General features: G+C 44.1%; 2 protein-coding genes across 3 annotated transcripts; both read left to right on the top strand.

The window, feature by feature from the left end:
- The first annotated feature begins 247 nt into the window (after window positions 1–247).
- Window positions 248–5,559, top strand: LOC115390849 (epsin-3-like). The gene is made up of 11 exons (XM_030094875.1): window positions 248–369; window positions 552–710; window positions 879–962; window positions 1,448–1,745; window positions 1,998–2,116; window positions 2,744–2,830; window positions 3,574–3,697; window positions 3,783–3,953; window positions 4,031–4,126; window positions 4,250–4,543; window positions 4,638–5,559. The coding sequence occupies exons 1-11, from the start codon at window positions 301–303 to the stop codon at window positions 4,934–4,936; spliced, it is 1,800 nt and encodes a 599-aa protein (XP_029950735.1). The 5' UTR covers window positions 248–300; the 3' UTR covers window positions 4,937–5,559.
- Window positions 5,560–11,606: 6,047 nt separating this feature from the next.
- Window positions 11,607–22,665, top strand: LOC115390878 (UDP-GlcNAc:betaGal beta-1,3-N-acetylglucosaminyltransferase-like protein 1). 2 transcript variants are annotated; one of them, XM_030094920.1, is made up of 12 exons: window positions 11,607–11,932; window positions 12,248–12,364; window positions 12,870–12,969; window positions 14,107–14,171; window positions 14,995–15,060; window positions 15,658–15,753; window positions 19,085–19,180; window positions 19,315–19,439; window positions 20,874–21,009; window positions 21,087–21,155; window positions 21,275–21,349; window positions 22,395–22,665. In XM_030094920.1, the coding sequence occupies exons 1-12, from the start codon at window positions 11,834–11,836 to the stop codon at window positions 22,473–22,475; spliced, it is 1,125 nt and encodes a 374-aa protein (XP_029950780.1). In that variant the 5' UTR covers window positions 11,607–11,833; the 3' UTR covers window positions 22,476–22,665. The 2 variants fall into 2 exon arrangements, with proteins under 2 accessions (XP_029950780.1, XP_029950779.1); XM_030094919.1 differs by having other exon boundaries at window positions 21,275–22,665.
- Window positions 22,666–24,209: the final 1,544 nt, after the last annotated feature.

Below are 24,209 nucleotides of genomic sequence, written 5' to 3'. Positions count from 1 at the left end.
ACAAAAAGACTATTAAACCAATGAATTTTGTTCTCCAGACTCAGAAAAACAAACTTGGTGATATCCAAAAAATACGAGTGGTGTGTTATGAGAGCGATCTGACATCTGCACTCAGCTGACATTCAGATATGATCTCTTTCTTGCAGGGGCGTTCTTTAACTCCTGACTGAGAAGAGGAGCCTTCATTGGCATATCTACCTCCTCCATTCACCCCGTGTCACCTCCTTCCTTTAATCTGTTCAGCATCTCCTTTTTTGTTGTTGTTGCCCTCTCCCTCCATATCCTCCATCACCTGTCACCATGACAACCTCAGCCCTTCGCCGGCAGGTGAAGAATATTGTGCACAACTATTCGGAGGCGGAGATCAAGGTATCGTGACTGCAGTCTCTTCAAGTTTCATTAAAGTGCAAATGTTTTTGGACAAACCCTGCAGGCTGGACTTGTGGAGAGTGGAAATTTAAACGATATCTGATCTGATTATATCTGAGAAAAGTTACTGGATGCACGCGGAACAGCGGGGGCCTAATGGTTGTTGTGCTGCTGGTGTGAAGGTTCGCGAGGCCACGTCCAACGACCCCTGGGGGCCGTCCTCGTCTCTCATGTCAGAGATCGCTGACCTGACCTTCAATGTGGTTGCGTTTGCGGAGGTGATGGGCATGGTCTGGAAACGGCTCAATGACAGCGGCAAGAACTGGAGGCACGTCTACAAGGTGACTGACTGATGGTGTTTTTATGTGTTCGTCTGCTGCTGCTCGGGTTTACCCGCGTTAACTGTTCCTCCGAGTCGCCTCGTCTAATTACAGCCGTGTGGAGCTGAGGTGAAGCATAATAGTAATTTTGGAAAACTGCTGTGGTAATAATCAGTGTTTTTCCTCCAGGCTCTGACTCTGCTGGATTACCTGCTGAAGACTGGGTCGGAGAGAGTGGCCCAGCAGTGCCGTGAGAACGCGTTCACTATTCAGGTATGCTCAAAGAAACGGAACACGGTCAATATTTCGAGTTCCTCTCACTGGTTTCTTTCTCCAATCACATCAGTTACAGTTATAGAAATGCTTATATTTCTTTTTGTCTGACCAGCCTTTATAGATAATAACAATGATACAGTCAGAGAAGAATAATTCATTGGATGATCAGCAAACTCTCATATGAGCTCATTGGGGATTTCCTGCGTTTTTCTTAATCCTGTTTCATTTCAAAAGCTTCTGGTGACCTACTAAAGACCTGCATGTGGCTCAAACCAAAGCGAAATAGAACGGAAACAGCGAGGTTTCCCAAATACGTCATCTGTTGGGAATACAATCAGTAGCATTACATTTGAAGAGCTACGAATTATATGTGACAGATCTCTGACAGCTTCCGTACTGATAAAACAGTAAACCGGTGTACAAATTGCTTTAGAGAAGTGCTTTGGTTTATTGATGACCTTGAATCTTCTCCCCCGGTTCAGACGCTGCGGGACTTCCAGTATGTGGACCGTGACGGCAGGGACCAGGGGGCAAACGTGAGGGAAAAGGCCCGCCAACTGGTGTGTCTCATCCGGGATGAAGAACGCCTGCGGCAGGAGAGGAGTCAGGCCCTGAAGACAAAGGAGCGAATGGCGGGGGGAGGCAGCGGGGGAGGCGGGGCCGTGTACGGAGGGATCCCGCCGTCCTACCACCCGGGCAGACGGACCAGCCAGCCCAGCATGGCCGTGCTGTACGGAGAGGAGTTCAGCCGCTCCAGAGGATCTCCTTCCTCCTTCAACTGTGAGTACTGCAGTTTAACACACACTTTGCTTTAGAGGGAAACACACACACACTGGTATTCAAGCTCATCGCTCAGTAGAAGCTTGTTTCCTACTGTAGACACGTTAGACAGTCCCCACACAGATTATCTATAGAGCGGTACAGGTTAGAAAATATTCAGACCAGCTCCACGCTTCCTCAGCTTCATGTTTTTGAGCCTTGTTACTGCAGTCTTGTTATTCCTGGAACCTCTCTGACGGGTTCTCTCTGCAGCCTCGTCCTCGTCGCCCCGCGCCGCCTCAGACCTGGAACAGGCCCGGCCCCAGACCAGCGGCGAGGAGGAGCTGCAGCTTCAGCTGGCTTTAGCCATGAGCCGGGAGGAGAGTCAGAAGGTATCGTCACCACACACACACACACACACACACACACACACACACACACACACACACACACACACACACGCACGCACACACACACACACACCTCAGTGTGTCTCTATGATTCCAAAAATCAGAATCTTACAAATATTTTGAACATTTGCCCATCTTCATCCCTGTTACCATAGCGATGGGTGAGACACACACAGCTACAGATTATTTAAAGCTTGAACCAAAAAGATCATCATCAGGTAGAAAACACACCGAACAGATCAGTGTAAACACCTATTGTCTCCCTTATCATTTCCTTCTCACTCAATCCATGTTGTTCTTTTTTTCTTCTTTTTATGGTCTCTGTTGTGCATTTGTCATCATCACTTCTTCTCCTTTACTAGGCAGTGATATTACTACTCAGTTTGTTGTTGTGTTCATTTGAAGTCTTGCTGAAGATTTGGGAGGTTTTGTCCAATTCAACTAAATATGTCAGCAGAAAGAGCCATTAGTCCTGCTTTCTGTTTGCTCACCAAGCTGAAGAGGTGTTTTTGCTAATGGCCGTGCGCGTGTCAGTTTGCGTGTGTGTGTGTGTGTGTGTGTGCACTCATTTCCATGGCGGTAATGCTGATGACGATGCCGCCCCTGCAGGAGCAGCGCTGTCGCCAAGGAGACGACTCGCTGTTGCAGAAGGCCCTGGATGACAGCCGGAGAGAGAACCATCCAGGGACATGCGAGGTGAGCTGGACCACGTGCGCGTCTGTGCTGGAGGTGCATGTGTGTGTGTGTGGGTACACGCGTCGAACATGGGGGCAGATTTGCGCTGAAAAGTTGGGTAGGTGCACTTGTGGGTGGCTGCTGGCGGGCATTCGGAGAGTGAGGCAGAGTGTGTGGCGAGGCCTGCGAGATACTGAGACAAGAAAAAAAAGAAAAAAATGAGGCAAAAACACACAGATCAGCATAATGAGGGAGGTGTGAGAGAGAAACAGTGGAGAAAGAGGTGCCTGCTGAATGATAATGACTCCGTTCTGTCTAACCTTGAGCTCAGCATGACATTTCCCTGAAAGCATGCTCCTTGTCTTGTTGCACATCGGCTCTCTCACTCACAGTCCTGTCAGCACGCCTGTCGGAGTCGCCAGCTGCCTCGTGGAAAGGTCTCTGATTGCTCCTAATTTGTCATATTATATTCATATCATTCCTATCACAGAGAGCCGGAGCATTCAGAGCCTTCGGAGGAAAGCTATGAAGATTATATCTCAGCTTCTGAATAGCCGTCAAACAAATCCAGCATTTATCACAGAATATCATGTTGTATCTCAGTGTTCTGTTGCCTGATTGTTAAATTATGTGAAATTTGAAATTATGTGGGACAAATTAGGTTCTTGTAGGTGTTTTAAAGCCGTAAAGTCATGATTTATTCTCACCAGTGTTTAGATTAGGTCAGATGTAAGATGATGCTTATTTGTTTTTCATTTCTGCAGTCTGCCATGTTGGACCTGGTAGACATTTTTGGAGGCCAGCCTGAACCTCCACCTCCTCCTGGTGACCCCTGGAACTCAGCCCCGCCCACCCGTAACATCAGCTCAGATCCCTGGGACTCTGTAGGTCGGTGCTGCGTCACAAATTCAGCTTCTGTTTCTGAAAGACCTGTTTTATTGGTGTTCACGGTCCAACTCCATGCGCTCCCCAGCGGTCCGCTCCAGCACTCCTGTGATTGGCAGCCCCTGGACGGCGCCGCCCCCCTCCTCCGATACGTCTAATCCGTGGGCTCCATGTGACGACGCTCGCGCAGACCCCTGGGAAGCAGCGCCCGCAGCTTCCAGTCCTGTGAATGACGCCTGGGACAGTCCTGCAGACGGAGGTGAAACACTCAGCGTTCCTGGTTCTTTCAGTTACAGAAAGATTGTTGTGCTGATTTGTCTTCATGTTTCCTTTTAGATGTTGACGGGTCCGATCCATTCGCTGCACATGATGAAGAGAAGCCTCAGCAGGAGGTTCCCCGGGTGTCCTCCCCTCAGCCTGCCAGTCCCTCAGGTCTTTATCGCTTTAAAGAACTTTTACATTCTTCTTTTAATCTTGTCATCCAAGTAAACCATTTACTGCCATCTTGCTTTGTGCTTCTTTGAATTTCTCTGACTATTTTTCTTTCCGTTGCAGATTCCGATTCATTTGGAGTCAGGCCAGACTCTGACCTGTTTCCTGCACTGGACTCCAAACCGGATCCGTTTGGAGCCGATCCACCCGCGAAACCTCAAGTCAACGGACGCGAGTCGTCCAGCCCGGAGATGTTCGACCTGTCCCGGCTGGCACCTCCGCTCAGCGCCCCTCCGACACGAGTGTGTCGGACTCCAGAGGCTTTCCTGGGACCTACGGGTGCTTCACTGGTCAATTTAGACACTCTGATCCCACCAAACCCTCCCAGCAAGATGCACAATAACCCCTTCCTTTCAGGTAACCAGTGCTAACACACCTGTCTGTATGTAAGCACAGTCCTTATGGTGTTATTATTTCAAAGTTTTCCAACCAGAACATTCTGTCTTCACAGGTCTGAGCGCCCCATCTCCCACAAATCCCTTCCACTGTGACCAGCCTCGTCTCACCCTCAACCAAATGCGGCCATCTTCCACCTCCCCGCTTCCTCCCCACATGCTGTCCTACAGTCCATCGCTGCCCCTCCCTCTGCTCCACCAAGCGCCCATCCTCCCGTCCTCCTTCACGCAGCCTCCCGCCGGACTCCTGGACCTCCCCTCGAACCTCCCGCAGCCCCTGCTCCCCCTCTCTCCACGACCAGCACAACGTACCCAGTCCCAGACACAGACACACAGCCACAACCCCTTCCTCTGAGACTCCTGCAGCTTTCCAGCTCCGGTTTGCAGAAGGGGACAACAAAGCGGACTTCTTTCGGACTGATCTATGCTAACTAGAGCTGAGCCGAGCTTAGACGAGCCTGGACCCTGGTCTGATGTCATTGTGCACATTTGAAGTCGATAAAACTCGGACAGGATGTATTTGTGTCTGTCTGAAGACACACCAGCTGCTATATAACCTGAACTCTTGAAGAAAAGCTCACTCGTGCAAAGACATACACACACACACACATGCACACACACTGAAACATGCACTCAGGCGCACTTCAGCGTGCATCGACACAGACATGTACACAGCACCAAACCGACAGGGTGTATCTCAAGAGTCCTTTCGATGCCTTTTCCTCATCACTGGTGACAAACCCTGAGAACCCTTCGACCACAGAGACACAACGGTTTCTTTAGAAGACTGCGAGGAAACCAAATACTCTGACCGTCCGTTCAAACATACCAGGATCCTTACCGCTGCTGCTTCACCGACAAAAGCATGAATGCATCCCTCCCCCAGGACTGCAAACTATTCTATCCTGCTGAGCACCTGAGACAAGTTCCTCGAATAAATCCTCTTTTCTCTGACCAGTCAATCAGATTCTGGAGCATTTTGTTACCGGAGAAGGGGATTTATAAGTTTCAACAGAACGCAGAGAATTGTTCAAGAACTATATGACTCCTTCCTACCTATATGTGATGATATTTATTTGGAATTGCCTTGTTATCTTTCAAACTGAATAGCACCTGATCCTACGTGAGCTCAGTTATTTGTCTTTCAGGTCAAGAAGCCTCAGCAGCATCCAGGTAGATTTAAAACCGAAGCAACTCGTCTAAACTAGACTTCACTGACTCACTCTGGACCTAAACTGATCACTGATTGTACCCGGCAGGACCTCTGTGTGCGTCTCCACAGCTGACCCACAATGCATTTCTCTGCCGGTCCTTGTCGGCAGCATTTAGGAGGACCTCAGGGAGACCGCCCCGCCCCTCCTACGACCATTTTCAACTTTAATGATAGGGAAGGCATTTCATTACAACTTCACTGACAGGGCAATCAATTATTCTTCATATGGGAAGATGATTCTAAAAAGTATATGAAAAAAGTTCAAAGATTATAGATGATAATCTAATGTAGTGTGTAGTTTAAGGAATAAGAGAATCGGAGATAGTTGAGAGGAGAAAAGATATTTTGTCATCACTGCACTGAACCTGGACTTGAATGTGAAATGCCTGCCGATAGACACACACAGGCTTAGTACATATGTATTTAATAGAATGATACTGCTATATTATGAAGTATTATACCAATAAATGGATGGTGTTTGCATCGATTGTGTTGATTGATGAATCTCCCGTCCTTCTATCCCTGCATCTGTCATCTGTACTGCTTCATCTCACAAAGGGCCACGACGGGCTGAAGACAGTCTCAGCTAGCAAGTGTGTGAAGACAAACCAGCAGTGTGTGGCATGGAAGACAGGGAGACACCTCCAGCAAGACAAAGGGGGATTCTGCTGAACCTCGCACGCTTGGTGGAGGGCAATGAGCTACACCTTCTCAACCATTCATCTTCTATACCGCTGCAATCAGGAGATCAGACAGCAGCTCTTTTTTTTAAAAAAAATGACATTAGCAGAGCTGTATATTAATTGATTAAAACACACATTTTTACACACAATCATATTCATGCAAATTTAGAATCAACAATCAACTTCAACTGGAGTGATTCACGCTGACGAAAACCATCATCAATTTCAAAAATCTGTTGTTGATCTCCATAGATCGGTATAGTTATTGTTGCCTCCAGGAAGATTCTTCCTCCACTTCATAGAAATATTTAACATTGTCTAAAACACTCTTGGTAAATCATACTTCTGAATATCCTCCTGTAGTTAAACACCAATGTTGATATTTCTTGATGTCCTTGTTGTTCGTCACAGATATTCTTTGGAGCTTCAAGTCAAATGAAATCACAGTTGTTTAGATCATCCATCCGTCAGAAGTGCTTTATTTGGTCTTCTCTTCATTTTATTGTGATTTGATTTTCTTCCCCACTCATCGCTGTCATCAGAGGCGGAGCATTCTCGACGGGCCCTTATGACAGTAACTTTACCATTCAAACAATCCCTCATGCTACCATCAAACAACACACTAATGCTCACTTTTATTGAGCCAAGCAAACCTATATGCCTCAGAAAGCTGAATAAAGTCACAAACCAGTTCACAAACTTGTTCTGAAGAACAAATACACATATGCACGCACACACACATGCACACACACATACACACAAATGCAGCCTGAACAGGTGTCAATCTCAGAGCGTCCGCTGTCCATGGTGCTGAAAACTCAGCTAAAAAGTCACTGGCTTAATCTGTACCATCTTTGATACAGCTTAAATATAAAATGAACACAGCTGGTCTAAAATTACACAATCTATTCAGATAGATATAGACACACCTTTTGGAATTCACGTATATTAGAAAAAAAAATAGACTCGGCGGTCTCTTGTACACAAGGCAAATTCAAATAGCCAGGTTTTTAAGACCACAGCATTCTGATAAAGATAATATTTTTGAAGGTTTCACTGACTCACCAGTGGCTCTGATGTTAGGTTTTGGGTAGTACCGCTAGCGGCTAGCATAGTGTTTAGCATACTGTTTCACTTCCCTCCAAAGAGTTCAGATCAAGTGCAAAAGAAAAAAACTGGTTCATGCCGCACAGCCAATCAGCACTGGCTCACAGCTCTGATGCATTCATGGACAGTCGTAATGTAAGAATTGGTAAATTGGAGCCTACAATCATATGCGTATACCTTTCGCCACACACTGCACATTTTATTATAATAATTTATTTACGATTAAATGTGAACACATCACATGAAACGGGGCCCTATGACCTTGTGGGCCTTGGGGCCACTGCCCCCTTGCCCCCACTCTGGCTCTACTACAGGCTGTCATTGTTTTCACCCTTTGAGGTCAGTGTATCCGGCAGCATGAGGGACAGTGTTGTACTGTGTTTTACACCCACTAGATGGTGGTGTGATCACAGTGTAAACGTTATTTCATCCATCCATCTTGCAGCCCTCTGGCAGCAGTCCCAGCTGTCCACCCTGCTCAGGTCACCAGTCCACCACCACGGGGCAGAAACGGACACACACTCACACCGAGAGGCAGTTTAGAGTCAAATACATGTTTCTGACGGGAGGGACTCTGAGAAAAACCTGCACACACAAGGCCACCAAGACCCAACCCAGACTCAAACCAAGGATATCTCCCTGTGAAATGAGCATGCTGGCCACTGCACCGTGACCGAGCCAAGATCACTCATCTGTATTTAATTATTTACTAAATCCAATTATTCTAATAATAAGAAGATAAATTGCAAATTAATTAACTTACTAACTTACTGACTTTTCTTGGAAGAGCCTTTTAAGTGTTTGATAAGATGAATCATTTTCTGAAGCAGGTACATCACAGAGAAGCCCATTAAGAAACCAAAGCCTTCCTCATACTACAACTTAAGTGAATGAAGCTGGAATATATTAATGGGGAAGATCCCCGAGGTTCCCTGTATCGAGTTTCACACAGAAAGGTTTTTGCTCCCAGCATGAAATGAAAGAAGAAGTAATATTTCTATGTTTAGGCGCAGCTGCCATAAAGGAAATAAAAGAGGCTTTTCCCTGTCAGCAAGCCAGCTTTATATGTGATTCTCATCTGTGTGTGTGTGTGTGTGTGTGTGTGTGACTGCATGTATTCCTTCACAACATAAACTCCAGCAGCCACAAACACTCAAAAGGTCAAATATCAGCTATTCCCAGAGTGAAACCAAATGAATCTAGGAAATCCAATCAAGGCTGTACACCAAGGCACACTTCCACACTTATCTCCGTTCGAATGCCTGCCATTTCAGTCCAAACAAAATCAAGTGCAGTGAGATCGCAGGTCCAAACAGCTGCAGCCTCGACCTCCTGATGCCATAAATCAACGGCTGCGCACATCTGATATGCAGCATTGCCATGTGGTGTTGATTTGGTGAAGGAAGGGAGGTAAACAGGCGGCAGTGACGGATTGTGGGAACAGTTGTGAGAGCAAGCGGAGACTACTTTCTATTGCTGTATAACTCAGGCTAGTTGTGAGGGAGAAAGGGACACAGATTTACGTAATAAAACTGAATTCTGTTGAATGTAGAGCCAAATTCAAGCTACAAACGTACTTGCAAAAAGATTCAGAACAGACTGCTGGGTCTACATCAGGGATGGAGCAAGCAAAATGCTGGGCTCTGGGTATGTTCATTTTTCCTTTAAGATTTCTGAAAAGAAGTTTGTCATAAAAAATAAAAAAAATTAGGTATCTTATAATGAGTCAGTTTATCAAAACTAAGACCTTTAAACCTGAATTTTCAGCAATAAACTTCATGCATGTAGAGTGGCACAAGCAATTTACAAGCTATAGAACCCCATAATACTTTCTCACTGTAATTCTAAAGAGACAAAAGCTGAAATCAGCAGGCCTATTTCACTAATTATTATTAGTTTATGCAATTACATATTAATCAAAGATGCCAAGTCACTTATATTCGCATCTAAATTGGAGTGACCACCTATGAGGCTTATCTTTTGTTTGTAGCAGAAATATGGCAATAAACAGAAATATGTATAGAAAAAAACTATTGATTGTTTTATTGAAACAATCACATTTATCGAACAATTAAAAAAGTGTAAGAGAGACAGGTTACAATAGTGAAACAAGCTTTAGCACAAAATCACAATATGGCAGTTGCAGACTACATGTGAAGACCTACATGACGTTTCCAATTAAGAGCATCTGGCTTTGGCTTTGGATCCTCAACAGCAATTAGTATTTTAAAATGTGAAACGTGGTGGAGTGTGTTTATAGCTCTGCGACAGAGAATTAATCCTTCAACACTCTCAGACTAATGGTGTTTCGATTACACATGCAACAATTCATCTATACAAGCCAATCACTAATATGTGGTTTACATCATAGCTCCAGCACACACACACAAAAAACTGCCCTGAGGATAAGTGATTTGTTTGAAAGAACAATAACACAACCCAACCCTACTTGTTTTTCCTTGTAAGTCCAACACAGTGAATCATTATCCCACACATGACTGCACATACAGTGAAGCACTCTCTTTCCATCTGTTCTGTTTTCCAGGTGTGTGGTGTGTGTGTGTGTGTGTGTGTGTGTGTGTGTGTGTGTGTGTGTGTGTGTGTGTGTGTTCTCGTATTTCTATCCTTGTTGGGGCCAAATGTCCCCACAAGGATAGCAAAACGTGGAACGACGTGCCTTGTGGGGACCTTTTTCCGGTCCTAAGTAGGAGAAACAGTGTTTTCTTGACCATGTTGTTGTTACTGAAAAAAGTAAAAGTGCAAAAACATTTCTTTAGGGTTAGGCTTTATTGTGGTGTGGGTTAGGGTTAGGGTAAGGGTCAGGGTTAGGGGCTAGACATGAATGGGAGTCAATGGACGGTCCCCACAAGGATAGAAATACAAGACTGAGCGTGTGTGTGTGTGTGTGTGTGTGTGTGTGTGTGTGTGTGTGTGTGTGTGTGTGTGAACAGATTTTCTCTGGATTCCACAAATCATCCACCAAACTATAAATATTTTCCCATCTTGGCCAGAGTCTGTTGAGTACCTGATTTTTGTGTCTCCTGCAGTGAGGCAGGCATCCAATTTATGAAATTATTCAAAGCAATAAATTAAACTCTGTTTTATGGTTCTGCTGCTGCAGATCCACGAAATGTGATCAGTTTATAAGAAGAAATAACTTGGATATATTTCTAAACACACTGTGGATTCATTACAGCAATATATGAGCTACTTCCTGTTTTACACCAGTTGGACTGTGTATGTTTGTGTGTGTATGCTAAAAAAAAAAAAAAAAAGTCCGTACCTAAAAATAAATAAATAAATAAAAAAAATCTGTACCTTACTAAAACTATCTGCAGACCAACAGTTTATGGAGTGGATAAGCAGCTAAGATAAGCACCTTATGTGTATCCAGGTTTTAGTAGTTTCTCTGGAAACTAATAAAAAGTGAACAGGTTGAGGTTTAAGACAATTCAACAATCATGTTGGATTAGTATACATCAGAATTACATAAATTACTTTGTTACTCAAGATTTTTGTTTCCAAAAAGTGCCTGAAAAACTGACCCTACCCATAACCCTAACTTTAAAATACAAATTAGTGTGTGTTCTATGCCTTTAATCATAAATCTCAGTGAATCACTTCTGGGATATTGAATTTCAGTCATTGATTAAAAAAGTGTTTATGAAGCAATGTACATAAATGAATATTTTTAGCAGCTTTCTTATTATTTGAATCTCCAAATTTTTATACATTATTTGGTTTCCTTTTCAAAAACAATAAAAGGAGGCTTTGTGTTACTACAATTATCCTTATGAATATGGTATTTTCCAAAAAAGATTAATAATCTATCGAATGTTGCTGGTTTTCCCTGTTTGCAGGGCGGGAGAAAGTCTGCAGGGTATTTTAATATGACGTCATGCTTCCGGGTGATTGACACCAGTGTGAACCAATCAGACGCACGTCCGTGTTTTGCAATTGGCCAATCAGCGCCAGAGCCTCGTTGTTTGCGGAAGTGATTGCACACTGGAAATTCAGCTCAACATAATTTCATGGACTTACCAAACCCACACCGTGACCGTCTCTGAAATCTACAACACACTGTTTACAAGATGTCGTTTCTTGAATGTCGGAGTGAAAAGCGCAACAAAATGAATGTTTAGAGACGAATCTATCCACGTGTGTCCGCGTGCCTCACTGGTGTTGCTGCTATCTGCAGCGTTCCTCCACAGCATGATATTCAGTTTACAGACTGCTGTAGAGGGAGAACATGGACAGGAATCCTCCAAAGCGGCTCCGCGTTGCAGAAGAGCATCACACATTTACAGATGGTGTCGAGAAGGAGGCGGAAGAGGGCGCAGTGGACGTGGTGGGTGATGGATGGCAGAGAGAGAGAGAGAGAGAGAGAGAGAGAGAGAGAGAGAGAGAGAGAGATTGGCTGTGTAAATTGGCCGATTTGCGCCATCTACTGATTGTGCTGCACAAATAATGGATCCAAAGTTAATTCTTGCGCAGTCTATCGATGTTGTGTCAATGTCAACAGTCCTGTAAATAGTTGAAAGACATTTAACTCTAATTAAGAATCCATTATTTACAAGTCGTATGTACGATATTCCCTCGTCTTATTCACTCACGTGACTTATTTTCTGAGTTTGTAAAAGCATTAATACGTAATGTGTTTCAGAGTATCATCATGCCAGTGCACAACGCTTCCTGCTGGCTGGATGAGTGTCTGCAGGCCATCGTCCTTCAGGACTTCACTGGATCAATGGAGCTGTCAGTGTTTGATGATGCCAGCACGGTGGGTTTATTCACAATCTCATCCGTTTTGAAATACGAGGCCTGATTTGTCTTCACTTATCTAAAATCTTCTCATCTATAAAGTTTTTAATGGTCTTGGGCCTGTATACTGTACATATGTCAGGTTTACTAGTAAAATATGAAGCATCCAGACCCCTGATGTCCTCAGGAAGATCTTCTCTGAGTGATCCCAGACTCAGAAGGAACAAGGAAGGTGAACTTTTCTATCAGTTCCTCTCCTCTGCTCCTCATCTGTGGACACTGCTGACACTCTCACTTCTATTAAATCAGGCCTCAAAACACTATTATTTGCTCACGCTTTGTAGATTTCACTGATTTTATAACCTTCATATTTTTACTGTTCATTCTTCTTTTTATGTCTTTCTAAATCACCTTGCTTAATGTATTCCTTTCATTCCTTTGTGCTCTGTGAATCGCCTTGTGTCTGAATGGTGCTGCAGGAATAAATTTGCCTTGCCTTCTGATTTCTTGTTCTTATTATTTAGGATGACTCCAGGGAAGTGTTGGAGCGTTGGAGGGAGAAACTTGAAGTCAGAGGCGTTTCATTGTTGATATCTGGTCACAGTTCTGCACAACCCAAAGGAGGTTTGTAGACACAGATGAACCATGGGTGCTGAGAGAAAGGCTGATCTGAAAGGTGAAATTGTTCCTTTGGGGGGGGAAATGTGTCATTTTCTGGAGGATTCAACCACATCTAAAAGCTTTGACCTGTTTTGGAGACGGCTCCTCGGTCTATGACACCCTCCTGGTTCAAACAGCTGTTGTCAAGTATTGGTCACGTTTATTTTAAGGATGCAAGTGAATGAATTCTCGCCATTGGTTCTGTCTAATATCGATTGATTCACCCTGATTTTTGTATGGTGTCTAAATGCTAGCATGCCCCCATGTGTGAGGGTGCAGTGTCAGTGTAATGTTATCATGTATCTTGTAACAAGCGTTAAAGAAAAGGCACCAGCACGTCTCCTGAAATAGATATCATATCACAAACACGTGCCACTGTTTTCAGTGGTGACACAGCAGGGGAAACCTGAGGAAGAGTCACATCACATTCCTCACCGGCATCTCCAATAATGGAAGAAAACATGCATTTGTATATTAAGAGCCTGAAATTGAAAAACTTGAGTGAGAAAAGAGAAAGAAAGTAAGTACCTAACAGTTCTGGTCCACATGCTAAAGTTTCTCTGAACACCAACCTGGACATGAAATAAATATGTATCATTTAGGATAAGATGTGTTTTTTTTCCAAAGAAGTTGTTTGGTTTGAAAGCTGCAATAATTACCCAGCATTTCTCCTGCAGCGTCGCTGAAGTCAGTTGTGTTTTGAAGCCACTTATCCCAAACTACAAAAACAACCTGAAACTCTGGCCTTTATTATTATAACGAGTGATTACATTGCCCGTTTTAAGGGATGGTTAGGAAAAAGTAGTTATGTAATTTTTTTTGCAAAACATAACATAAAAACAGAAGAGATGACCTTGAATATCTGGTAAATAACTGTTATTTTACCCAGAATCATGACATTTAAAGACCATGTTATCCTGTTGGTTCCTCTGTAAATTACATGGTTTTGCCAGATTTTGTTTTCATTGAAAGCACAAAGTACAACTCTTCTCCTGAACACTGAAAATGTTATTTGCACATATCAAAGTATTTAACAGGAGGGAGCATATCAGCGAATGTAGGATACATGAACATACAATGTAGGTTTTTTTTGTCTTTCAGTGGGATTTGCAAAGAATAAGGCCATATCTCAGAGCCATGGAGAATACTTATGCTTTCAGGATGCGGTACGTGTGTGTGTGTGTGTGTGTGTGTGTGTTTCAGTGTCTACATGTCTTATATAACACATACAGCAGTGAATCCAAACAAATTGCGCCTCATTTGTTTGTCCTAATTTACAGTGTACTTCCAGTCTGTGGACGTTCAGCAGCCCAGCCGCTGTTTAGCAGAGCTGCCAGAGAACATTAAAAACGAGCTGAGAGCTGCGTCTGATCTTCGATGCATAAACTTTAAACGTGTTCTCAGCTCTGCGTTTGAAGGCTGATTTGTCAGAACTGCAGAGGAAAAGCAGCGGCAGCAGCAGGGTCTTTTTGATGTCTGTGTAGTTTGGTGCTCCGGCTGAATGATGCATGTCACGTTAGCGCGACCAGCTGACTCTGTGGCGTGACGGATCGCTTTCTCAGAAACCGTCCAGCTCTCTTGGCACGCCTGCATTGAGTTACTCATATCCTCTCCAGTCACATCCTTCAGTTTGATCCTCTTCAGCCCCCAATTAACTTCCTTTATTTAACTTGACTCCTTCAGCGCTGCCTTTATTTCTGCTTCTCATTTATGAATTCCCTGTTAGGCTTATAAGAAATCCCACCAAATATTAAAGCGATATTCCTAGTAACGACTGGCAATATTTAAAAAACATCCCTCAATTAGTTTGCTTAAATCTTTTAACTATTACTTGTTTTCTTTTGAAAGATTTTAATTTTAGATGAATAAAAATGAACTAAGCTCATGCATATGTTTTGAATATTTTATCCATGTGAAATTTGTATTATATCTTTTTTTTTTTTATTTTTGACATACTTTTGTTTGAAAGCATATTTTTCTTCGCTTCAGGATGACATTATGATGCCAGAAAGGGTTCGCCTGCAGTACGATGCATCTCTCCTCCACAAAAACTCCGTAAGTCCTCACTTTGTACTTATTCCCTTCCTTCCCTCGCCTTCATGGCCTCCTCCTCTCCTCTCCTCTCCCTCTTCTCACTCCTGCTCTCCCCCGTCTCTTCTTTCTCTCTGCGAAATGTCTCGCTCAAAATAAAGAATATTCACGTTTTGTTTTGCTGCGTGTGAAACCTTTCGCGCAGTTGGCGTGCGGCACAGTGCGAGTATCCGGTGTTGATGCTTTCTTTGGCCCCCCGTGTCAGAGGTCAAAGGTTGTGTGTGTGAAGGAAATGAGAGAGACAGCATGGAGACAGCGGGCTTACTGCCCTGCACAAACAACCTGCCGCTTTCTGTCTTCCTCCGATGACTGATAAATGGAATAACTTTGATAACAAACTGATTTTATCTTCCTTTTTTTTTTCTTTTTACATTTTCTAACCTTTTTATATGTGAATGCCGCTTTATGAAACCTGGCTGCAGGTTCACCCTCTCACATGGTTCTGTGCTGCTGCACAGAGAAAAATATGTTTATTTTCTTGGATATGGCTTCAAATGATTCCACTGTTGCTCCAAAAGAAAACGTGTCGCCTGATAAGAGGATGTGTGTTCTTCGTGATAGCTGATCGGCTGCAGAGTCTGGCGGCTGCCGGAAGGATCCACCGAGCGCTACACCCGCTGGATCAACACGCTCACGCAGGAGCAGCTCATCACGCAGGTAGGTCCACACAGGCCGGCGTGCGTTTCGGTGCGGACGGGTTTGTTTTCGCGCACGCGTCCGTGTCGGACTGAAACAGGATGCGTACCTGGCGTCCACAGTTTCCACGGAAATGTGGCGGCGGGCTGCAGGCGGAGCGGCCGCGCCTCTCCTGACCTCTCTGTCCGTCACCGTCACGGCACAGGAAACAGGTCGTTTATGGTTAAAGCAGCTGGGAGTTAAAGGGTAATATGACAGAGAGAGAGAGAAAAAAAAACACTGGTTGTTCTCTGAAGGCTGTTTCTTTTCCAAACCGTCCTTCAGCAGAGATTTAGATTTACAGCGCCACCGTCTGAACTTTACCAATGAATAAAACTTGCCGCCTAATGCAGTCCATCAACTACGTGGAGGTATTATGAAGAGGTAGTCAGTGTTATTCATGGGGTCAGTAGCCATAATATTATGGCTGATCGGTGGGGAACGCTGATGAATCCCATCACAAACACATCCGTCTCAATCATTTCTGGAATCTCCTCAATGTTTCTTTTGACAGAAGTTTTTATTTCAACTAAATAGCTCAACACTGATGTTTCTGCAGCAGATGGTAAAATAAATCAGACTTGCTGCACAGTTACACTGAGAGGTGACAGCGAGGTTTGCGTGAACCAGTGAAAATCTAAACAGATTTCAGCATCGTTCTCAAATCCTACACTGATAAATGAGCCAACGCCGAGGAAACGAGCTCCTGGGAGGTGTGCCTGTTTACGCAGGGATGGACGTCTGCTGTTTCTGACTGAGCGAAAACAAGCCGGTCACCAAGGATACAAGACGACCTGGACTCCGTCTGTCTCACTCACTCTGTTCTGGTGGAGTCTGCAGTCCTGAGCAGACATTCCTGAATATTTATATGATATTAAGTTTCATGGAGCATGGGAGTGAGAGCATACATGGTTTCTGCAGACTTCATCTCCCCTCATTTTGCTTCCAGCTCTTGGGCTTTTTTTTCTTCTCCACTTTATATGCTCCAACCTTCCTTTCTGAGTGAAGTAAGAAAACGAAGAAAACAGTTGCTCTAACTGGTTTCCAGCAGAGATTTCCGAATGCTGCTGCTGCTGCTGCTGGTTTCACTTGAGAGCTCATCTGTGGGACATTAGGCATGGTTATCCAAACCTTCCTCTGCCCCACCGACCACTCGCGTCCCTCGCTGGCTCCGCTCGGCGCCGTTTTCCCAGAACTCACTCTGCTTCCACTTATTCATGCTTACATCTGCAAAACGCTGCAGCGTTACGACAGCGGGCCGGAGAGATGTATGATAGAGGACAACACCCACACACACACACACACACACACACACACACGAGATTGTGTCCAGCTGCTTTTCTGGTTGAATCCAGATGTTTTGCACAATTGTCCTCATCTGCAGTGCATTTCAGTCATGCAGTATTATTATACACACACATAATGTGAAACGGAGTGATGTAGTTTGGAAGAAGCTCAACCTGGAATGACCCTCAGAGTCAAAATGCACAAACATTGCCATAACAACACCACTTAAACACACACACACACACACACACACACACACAGAGGACAGGAACAACGGGAGGTGGAGAGGAAGTCAGAGGGGAGGCTGGGTACTTGTGGAACAAATGATCCAGGAGCTGCATCTGTTGCAGGGAGTGGAACTCGGGGGCCACGATGTGCTTCGAGTGTAATTCGGAGTTCGAATTCAAAGAGAAGGAGAAAACCAAAACAACGTCGTTAGTCAGACATCATAAGCACGAGGCTGGAAATGTGTATCCTTCCCCTGCACACTTCAGGAAGCGCACACTCCTGTGAGGGAGCGCATGCCACTGCACTCTGGGGCCTCCTTTATTTATTCCAGGATTAGATGGAATCGCTTCCTCATTGGTCTGTTTGTCTCTTGAAGTCAAACGAAAACTTTCAGCCGAATCCTTCGGTTGACGTTGATGTTATGAGCTCTAACCGTCACCGACATGAAAACACTTGTTTCCGTCAGTGTGTAATGAGAAGAGCTTGTTGGGGGGGGGGGGGTCTGCCTAATCATTTCCACCACAGAAGGATGGCGTTCATCTCCCCTTCAGAGTTAATACAACTGCTTCATTTCCAGACCACATAAATGTGTTCTTGAAAAAAAAAAAAAAAACACGATCTCAAGCTGATAACTCTCATGTTATTTTCATGAAATTAATTGCTGAACCTACACAGCAGTTTCTCAAATTGGACCTCATTGATACAAAGCAGGAGTGTCAAACGTATGGCCCGCGGGCCAGAACCGGCCCAACAGGGAGTTCTGTCTGGCTGCAAGGTGAAATTCCCCAGCTGGAGAGATTTTGACATTAACTGTAATATTAGACCACCAGGGGCGCATAATTTGCAGTGAGCAGGATTCCTGCACAGACTTAGAGATGTGTTGGCATTAAAGGTGCATTAAGGAGTTTTTCAACTTTAAAAATACTTATTTTCCACCATAAATATGTTACACATTTTGAATGATGTGTAAAATGTGCCCTGACATATTCATTGCAAGTACCTCTAACAGCGCTAAATTGTCACTTGAACGTTGCAGTGCCGGTCCGGCACCAGAATATTTTTGGGGAGAATTTGAAAGGAATGACGTAATGCACGCTCCGGCTGGTTAGGTTTCATTTTGTACGCCATTACTCCGCCAGATGCTTAGTGAGCAACAACTGAGCAGGAGCTTCCAGAAAGTAAGAAGAGACTGGCTTCTAGCACTGCCACAGCTCCACACAGACTCCACCAGGTAAAAGACACTTAAATCTTACTCGAGCGCTACTAAAAGAGCGAGGAAGGAGTCCCCCTCTTCCGTGCACGTGAACCACAGGCACGAGTTTTTCACTAAGCTGCATTACGCCCAAGGCCTGCAGGGGGCGCTGTTTTGCATAAAACGTGCAAACTCCTTAATGCACCTTTAATGATTAATTTCTATATTTTGACAACTTATTCAAAATGAATGAATGAAGGTTTTTATTCTGACCATAGTACAAACAAGCCAGCTGTATTTTTTGAGTTCCAGCTGCGTGTGGTCAGATATTTTACACCTTTGAAGATGTAAACATTCTAATAAACATCTACTGTGATTTTTTTTTTTTTAATTGTTATGCATGTGTGGTGGTAAATTGACTGAATTTGACTGTAAGTCCTGTGTTTTATTCAAATGTGACATTTGTCTCATGCTGAAAAGAAGACAGTTCTTTAAATGATGGACTTCTTAATGATGCATTAATACTCTCAAAAGCACACAGACAAATTCTCCTGTGTGCTGATGAAGCGTTTGATGCAGAAAAGTGTTTGTGTTTTGGGGTTTCAGGTTTTTACCTCTCATGGGCCCACAGTCATCATGCCCACGTGGTTCTGCTCCAGAAAATGGTTCCAGGAGGTTGGATCATTCGATGAGGGAGGAAAGGTGAGGTTTCCACTCAGAGTATTCAGCAGACTCAGTCCGAATGTGTCCAAAGAAACAACGTCTTGTTTGCCTAAAGTGGTACCTTCTTAATGATCTGAAATGAAGTATTGTATGAACATGGCGTGTGTCTCCAGGGAGTCCCGGAAGATCTGCTCTTCTTCTACCAGAGTCTTCGTCGGGGAGGAGGTCTGACCAGGGTGGACGAGTGCCTGCTGGTTTATCGTTACCATGACAACGCGGCCACTCACTCAGTCACGGAGTGAGTTTTTACTGCGTCGCCTCAGTCTCTGTGACACACACAGCGAGGCTGTATGTCGACGGGACACTGAATTAGAGTCATTTACTGCAGATTTACTTAAAACTACTGGGCCAAAAAAATGAAATTATTCACTTAATTATTATTAAGTTAAGTAAGTCTGTAAAATATGAGGTTTTGCTTCATGGAAAACACACACACACACACACACACACACACACACACACACTTGGACATAGTGATGATCCTCCAACTACCAACAGCTGCCCACAGGCTTCCTGCCACTGTTTCTCACACACACACACACACACACACGTTGTGGTAATCTTGAGATTATCCATGTTTTTGGAACTCCGCTCACTTTCCCAGCCTTTCAGTGAAGCTTTTCCACCCGTTTTCTTCTCCGGGAGGAATGTGGAGCATTCGTCCGCTGCTGCTGGGAGAAGGATCTGATCTCGCAGTGAGAAGAGTTTGAGATTGTTGGTGGTGAAGATGACATTCCTGCTGCAGTGTGTGTGTGTGTGTGTGCTTCTAAATGAACACACCGAAAGGCCTTTCCTGCCGTCACACGCCCACCTTTCATCCCCTCTTTCCTGTTATCCCTCCTGCTTTTCCTTTTTCCTTCCTTCCTCGCGTCCCTCCGCCACTCGTATATCTGCCAGCGTCGACGCACTCCGTCACCGATCTTCCTCCGCTCCGTCTTCATCTGTCATGTTTATTTTTGTAGGCCTATTTTGGGATCTTTCTACTCTCCCACACCTCTTCTCATCCACGCAACTACTTCCTTTCTGTCATCGAACAAAAGCATCGTTTCATCTCTGTGTCATGCAAATAAATGTGATCCAGCTGGCCCTTGAGTTGGGTGAGAAGTGTCTTTTTGAAACATCGTGCCAAAGAAAAACTGAGGCGAGAGGTTTCCTGCTTGTTTAGAAACGTGAGTGGAAGGTATGCGTGTTGTAAATCTCCTCCGTGTTGCCGCCGCGTCTCAGAATCAAAGCCGGCACAGAGAAAGCACCGGGAAGGAGTGTGGAGACCACCCGGGCTCCGCTCTGCGGCTGGGTCTGGGTTTGTTTGCAGCCTGAGGCCCGCGGCTTGACTCGGTGTAAAGCTCACAGCCAAAGATGAGAGCGTAGCGCTTCCTGTAAAATGACCCAGCATGAGAGTTCAGGTGATTCGGTCTCTGCTCGTTAGGCCTGTATAAATGCAGTGAATACTTCACTTGATACTGGGGCTGGCATTACTTTTCTTTTTGTCCAAATTACAGTTTTCGTTTGAATTTATTGAATTTGAAGTTCAGCCAGAATATTGACACCAGTCATTGACCTCTGAAGAAGACATCGTGTGGTTTATATTGAAAAAGCATCTTGTTACAATAACATCAATCATTGTGATTGTGATCAATACATTAGACACTTCTGATCACCCCTCTGCTCTCAGGGAGACTATCTGGAGGCTGCGGGTGGACTTTCTGCAGGAGCGGGTTCTCAGTCGCTGGGAGAACGTCACCGTATGGAACGCCGGGAAACAGGGCCGGAAGCTGTACCGGAGCCTGAGCGCCACCAATCAGAGGAAGGTTCGTTCTCTGAAGATGTGTTATGTTATACACCTTTCAGCACATGAGTGTAACGTGATGAGCTGTGCTGCGTTCAGGTCAAAGCTTTCTGTGACGTAGATGAGAACAAGATCCACAAAGGCTTCTACACATATGAGGAATCCAAGGTGAGATTACCCAGAAAGCACGTGAGCAGAGGCTGCAGTCTTAAAATCCTGATTAATTCCATTCCATTTAATTACAGTAATTATAAATGGCTGCTCATTCTTCATTGTTTTCCCCCCAGGAACGACCGAAGCCTAAAATCCCCATCCTGCACTACACGGCCGCCGCCGCGCCCTTCATCGTCTGCGTGAAGCTGGTGAGCAGGGAGCTCGTTTCTGACCGTCCGTCCCTCAGGTCTGTTAATGGCCGCTATAACGACATAATGACCCAGGGCGTGTGCCCGGTCAGGACAGCGAGGGAGCCGCCAGGGAGCGGGCGGCAGCCTCCGCTTTGATCACGCCGTCACGTTCACTCGGCGCGTTCGGCGGTTCCAGTTCCATTTTGACTACTGCGCAGCGCTGGCAGCACTCAGAGTCCTTCACGCAGGCTGTGACGGTGGCAGATTCGGTGAGATTAGTGTGTAATAACACACTCACGCCGCTCCAATCTGGCTCCATCACACAGCCAGATTCACATCTACGAACTCCACCTCAGGGCTCGACTAACTGCTCAATTATGGGAACTGCAGACGTAATTAGAGACCTGGACTCAATCAGGAGCTTTCTAACACACACACGCACGCACGCACACACACACACACACACACACACACACACACACGCACACACACCTGGATTCAATCACGCATTTTTTGTGAAATTATATCAAATTATAAACAGCAGATATATTTATTTGAACTTCGCTCGTTGGCTTTGATTGAACCTAATTTTTCTGTAGGTGAGTCTGAATCTCGTCAGTCTTTATGTAACCTCTGGCTTAACTCTGACATATCAAAACACACCCAGCAGAAAGAAGGCCGAGGACAGAAAATTGCCTTCATTACGAAGCCAAATGCCTCAAACTGATGGAAATGTGTCTTTTATCCCAATAAGCTTCAAGTAATAGCCTTGACTTTTATTTTTTTTAATGGTTTTCAGACAGATGTCTTTTGGATTTTTATTTTCTTTCACTGAAAACACAACTTTCTGATGTGTCTTTGTCAGATTATCAGTACCTTGACTGAGAAACCATGACGGCTGAACATTATCAGCTTTATTTCTGCGGTGTTGCTTCAACAGGAGCCTTGTTCACGCTTCAAACAGAAGTTAACGATCGCTGAAACACTCCACATGGACCCTGCTAAGATTTGAAGTTTGTTGTAATTCCGGTCTCTCTGCGATGTTTTGCTGTCCTCTTTCCAGGACATGACCGGAGGTGTTCTGGAGGCAAATCTCAACTCGCTGCAGCTGAAGGAAGGAATCGATTACTATCATTTCAACTAGCGGGTGGCAGCAGTGATACAGGGAAACACAAAGTGCTCTTTGTTGTACAAAATGCAGAAAATCCTGGATTTTTGTATGAAAAGCATTGTTTTAAATGTAAGTTATAATTTTACAATAAGTTTTCCATTGTATTCATTTTTCACATCAGTATTCGGTGAAGGAGTTTATGGTCATTGTGCATTTATTACAGTCAGGAAGTGCACGGCTTTTAAAGAAAATAAATATTTTTTTTAAAACATTCTGATAATTGGAATTGCATTACTGTGTTACTCATGTCTATAGTTGTTCAATGCAATGTTGAGCAAGGCACATTTATTTCACCAACACTGCCGGTGTGACAGAAGAAGACGATCACGGAGGGCAAATATGAAGATTAAAAAAAATGTTTTTACTTTGTGGATTTACTGGAACTGAGCTGTACGATCCAGCCATGATTTGCATCTCTTTTTCAGCACTGATCTTTTTTTAGCTGGTTTTATAAATACTGGAAGAAATGACTCCACATTTTGAGAATATCTGCATATTTACCAGCTCCAGGATGTTACCTTGTCATATTAGTTTATTTATAGAAAGTAATTTCAGCACTAATATAAGTGAAGACCCCTCACCATTGATGCTACTGCGCCTCCTCGTGCATCACTGGAGCAGGCAGTAACTCACACTGTCACTGAAAGAAACCGTCACATTTATTTTCTCTTTCAGTTACCCCATAAAAAAAAATGTTTGCAAATGATTAATCTTGAAGTCTCGAATAAAACCATAAACTGACACGGAGTCGACCCTTTAAGTCACGAGACATCTGAGTTTGTGACTGCTTGCTTCTCCTTTCCGAGCAGGGTGTGATGAAACCTGACCTCACATGCACCTTCCTGCTGGGTGCTGGGTTCTAAATGAAATCTCAAACATTCAATCATTCAGAATCATCACTTTACAAAGAAATTGAAGCTTTGACGATTTGCAGAAGAGGCAGTGTGAGGATATGTTGTCTCTTTTTTTTGGGAGGGATTTATTAGTAGCTGATTACATTTAGAAAAAAAAAAAGCCACACAGCCACAAGAAATTAATCTTTTTTTGTACATTAAAAAGTTGCAGAGCTGCTGTCTGTTTCTGTTTACTTACATTTTGTAGTTTGACTGAAAGGTGGTGAAGTTCAACAATGCAGCAAGTCACACTAAACAAGCTTTAAAGATTCACAACATGGATTTAGATTTAAACTTTTTTAGCATGCAAAAACTACAGTCAGTGAAACATTGTGGAGTCATGCATTTACCATTAAGGGAGGAGGATGACATTCAGACCTCATTTAAATGTTTCTGCATCTTAACAGAAACGTTATTTTCCCTTCAATAAACCCGTCGGAGCCGTTCTGCTGCTGCTCCTTCTCACTGTCATTGCTTCTTGAATCCATTCCATACAGACTTTTGAGCCAAACTAATCATGGTGTCAAAGCAGCTGAACAATAAACCAGTCATTGTTTCATCAGATCAGGACGCAACAACCTATTTATCACACAAACCTGCAGAGTAACTGGAGCAGCTTTTGAAAAAGCAGCTACAAACTTGAATCAAGTTCATATTTCCATAAAATTGCACAACTCTGCTCGTCACCGAGACTTGAACTTTCGTGATGAAAAGTCCTTTTTTTTTATTTGACCGTGCAAAATCAGACACATGCACATCTGCTGCAAATGTACCAGCATGGATTCTGTTTCTCTTTTATGAAATCTAAAGAACA

This window comes from Salarias fasciatus, chromosome 6 (assembly GCF_902148845.1).
Source record: "Salarias fasciatus chromosome 6, fSalaFa1.1, whole genome shotgun sequence".
NCBI classification, from domain to species: Eukaryota; Metazoa; Chordata; class Actinopteri; order Blenniiformes; family Blenniidae; genus Salarias; species Salarias fasciatus.
The sequence above is the reverse complement of the archived record's forward strand: the minus strand, read 5'-3'. Positions and strand labels throughout refer to the sequence as shown.

Excerpts from the sequence above, each read along its gene's own strand:
- LOC115390849 (XM_030094875.1), top strand. The coding sequence starts at position 301 with ATGACAACCTCAGCCCTTCGCCGGCAGGTGAAGAATATTGTGCACAAC. Across the intron at positions 370-551 it reads ATTCGGAGGCGGAGATCAAG|GTTCGCGAGGCCACGTCCAA; the intron begins GTATCGTGACTG and ends GCTGGTGTGAAG. Across the intron at positions 3,954-4,030 it reads GGACAGTCCTGCAGACGGAG|ATGTTGACGGGTCCGATCCA; the intron begins GTGAAACACTCA and ends GTTTCCTTTTAG.
- LOC115390878 (XM_030094919.1), top strand. The coding sequence starts at position 11,834 with ATGGACAGGAATCCTCCAAAGCGGCTCCGCGTTGCAGAAGAGCATCAC. Across the intron at positions 11,933-12,247 it reads AAGAGGGCGCAGTGGACGTG|AGTATCATCATGCCAGTGCA; the intron begins GTGGGTGATGGA and ends AATGTGTTTCAG. Across the intron at positions 15,061-15,657 it reads CTCTCCTCCACAAAAACTCC|CTGATCGGCTGCAGAGTCTG; the intron begins GTAAGTCCTCAC and ends TCTTCGTGATAG.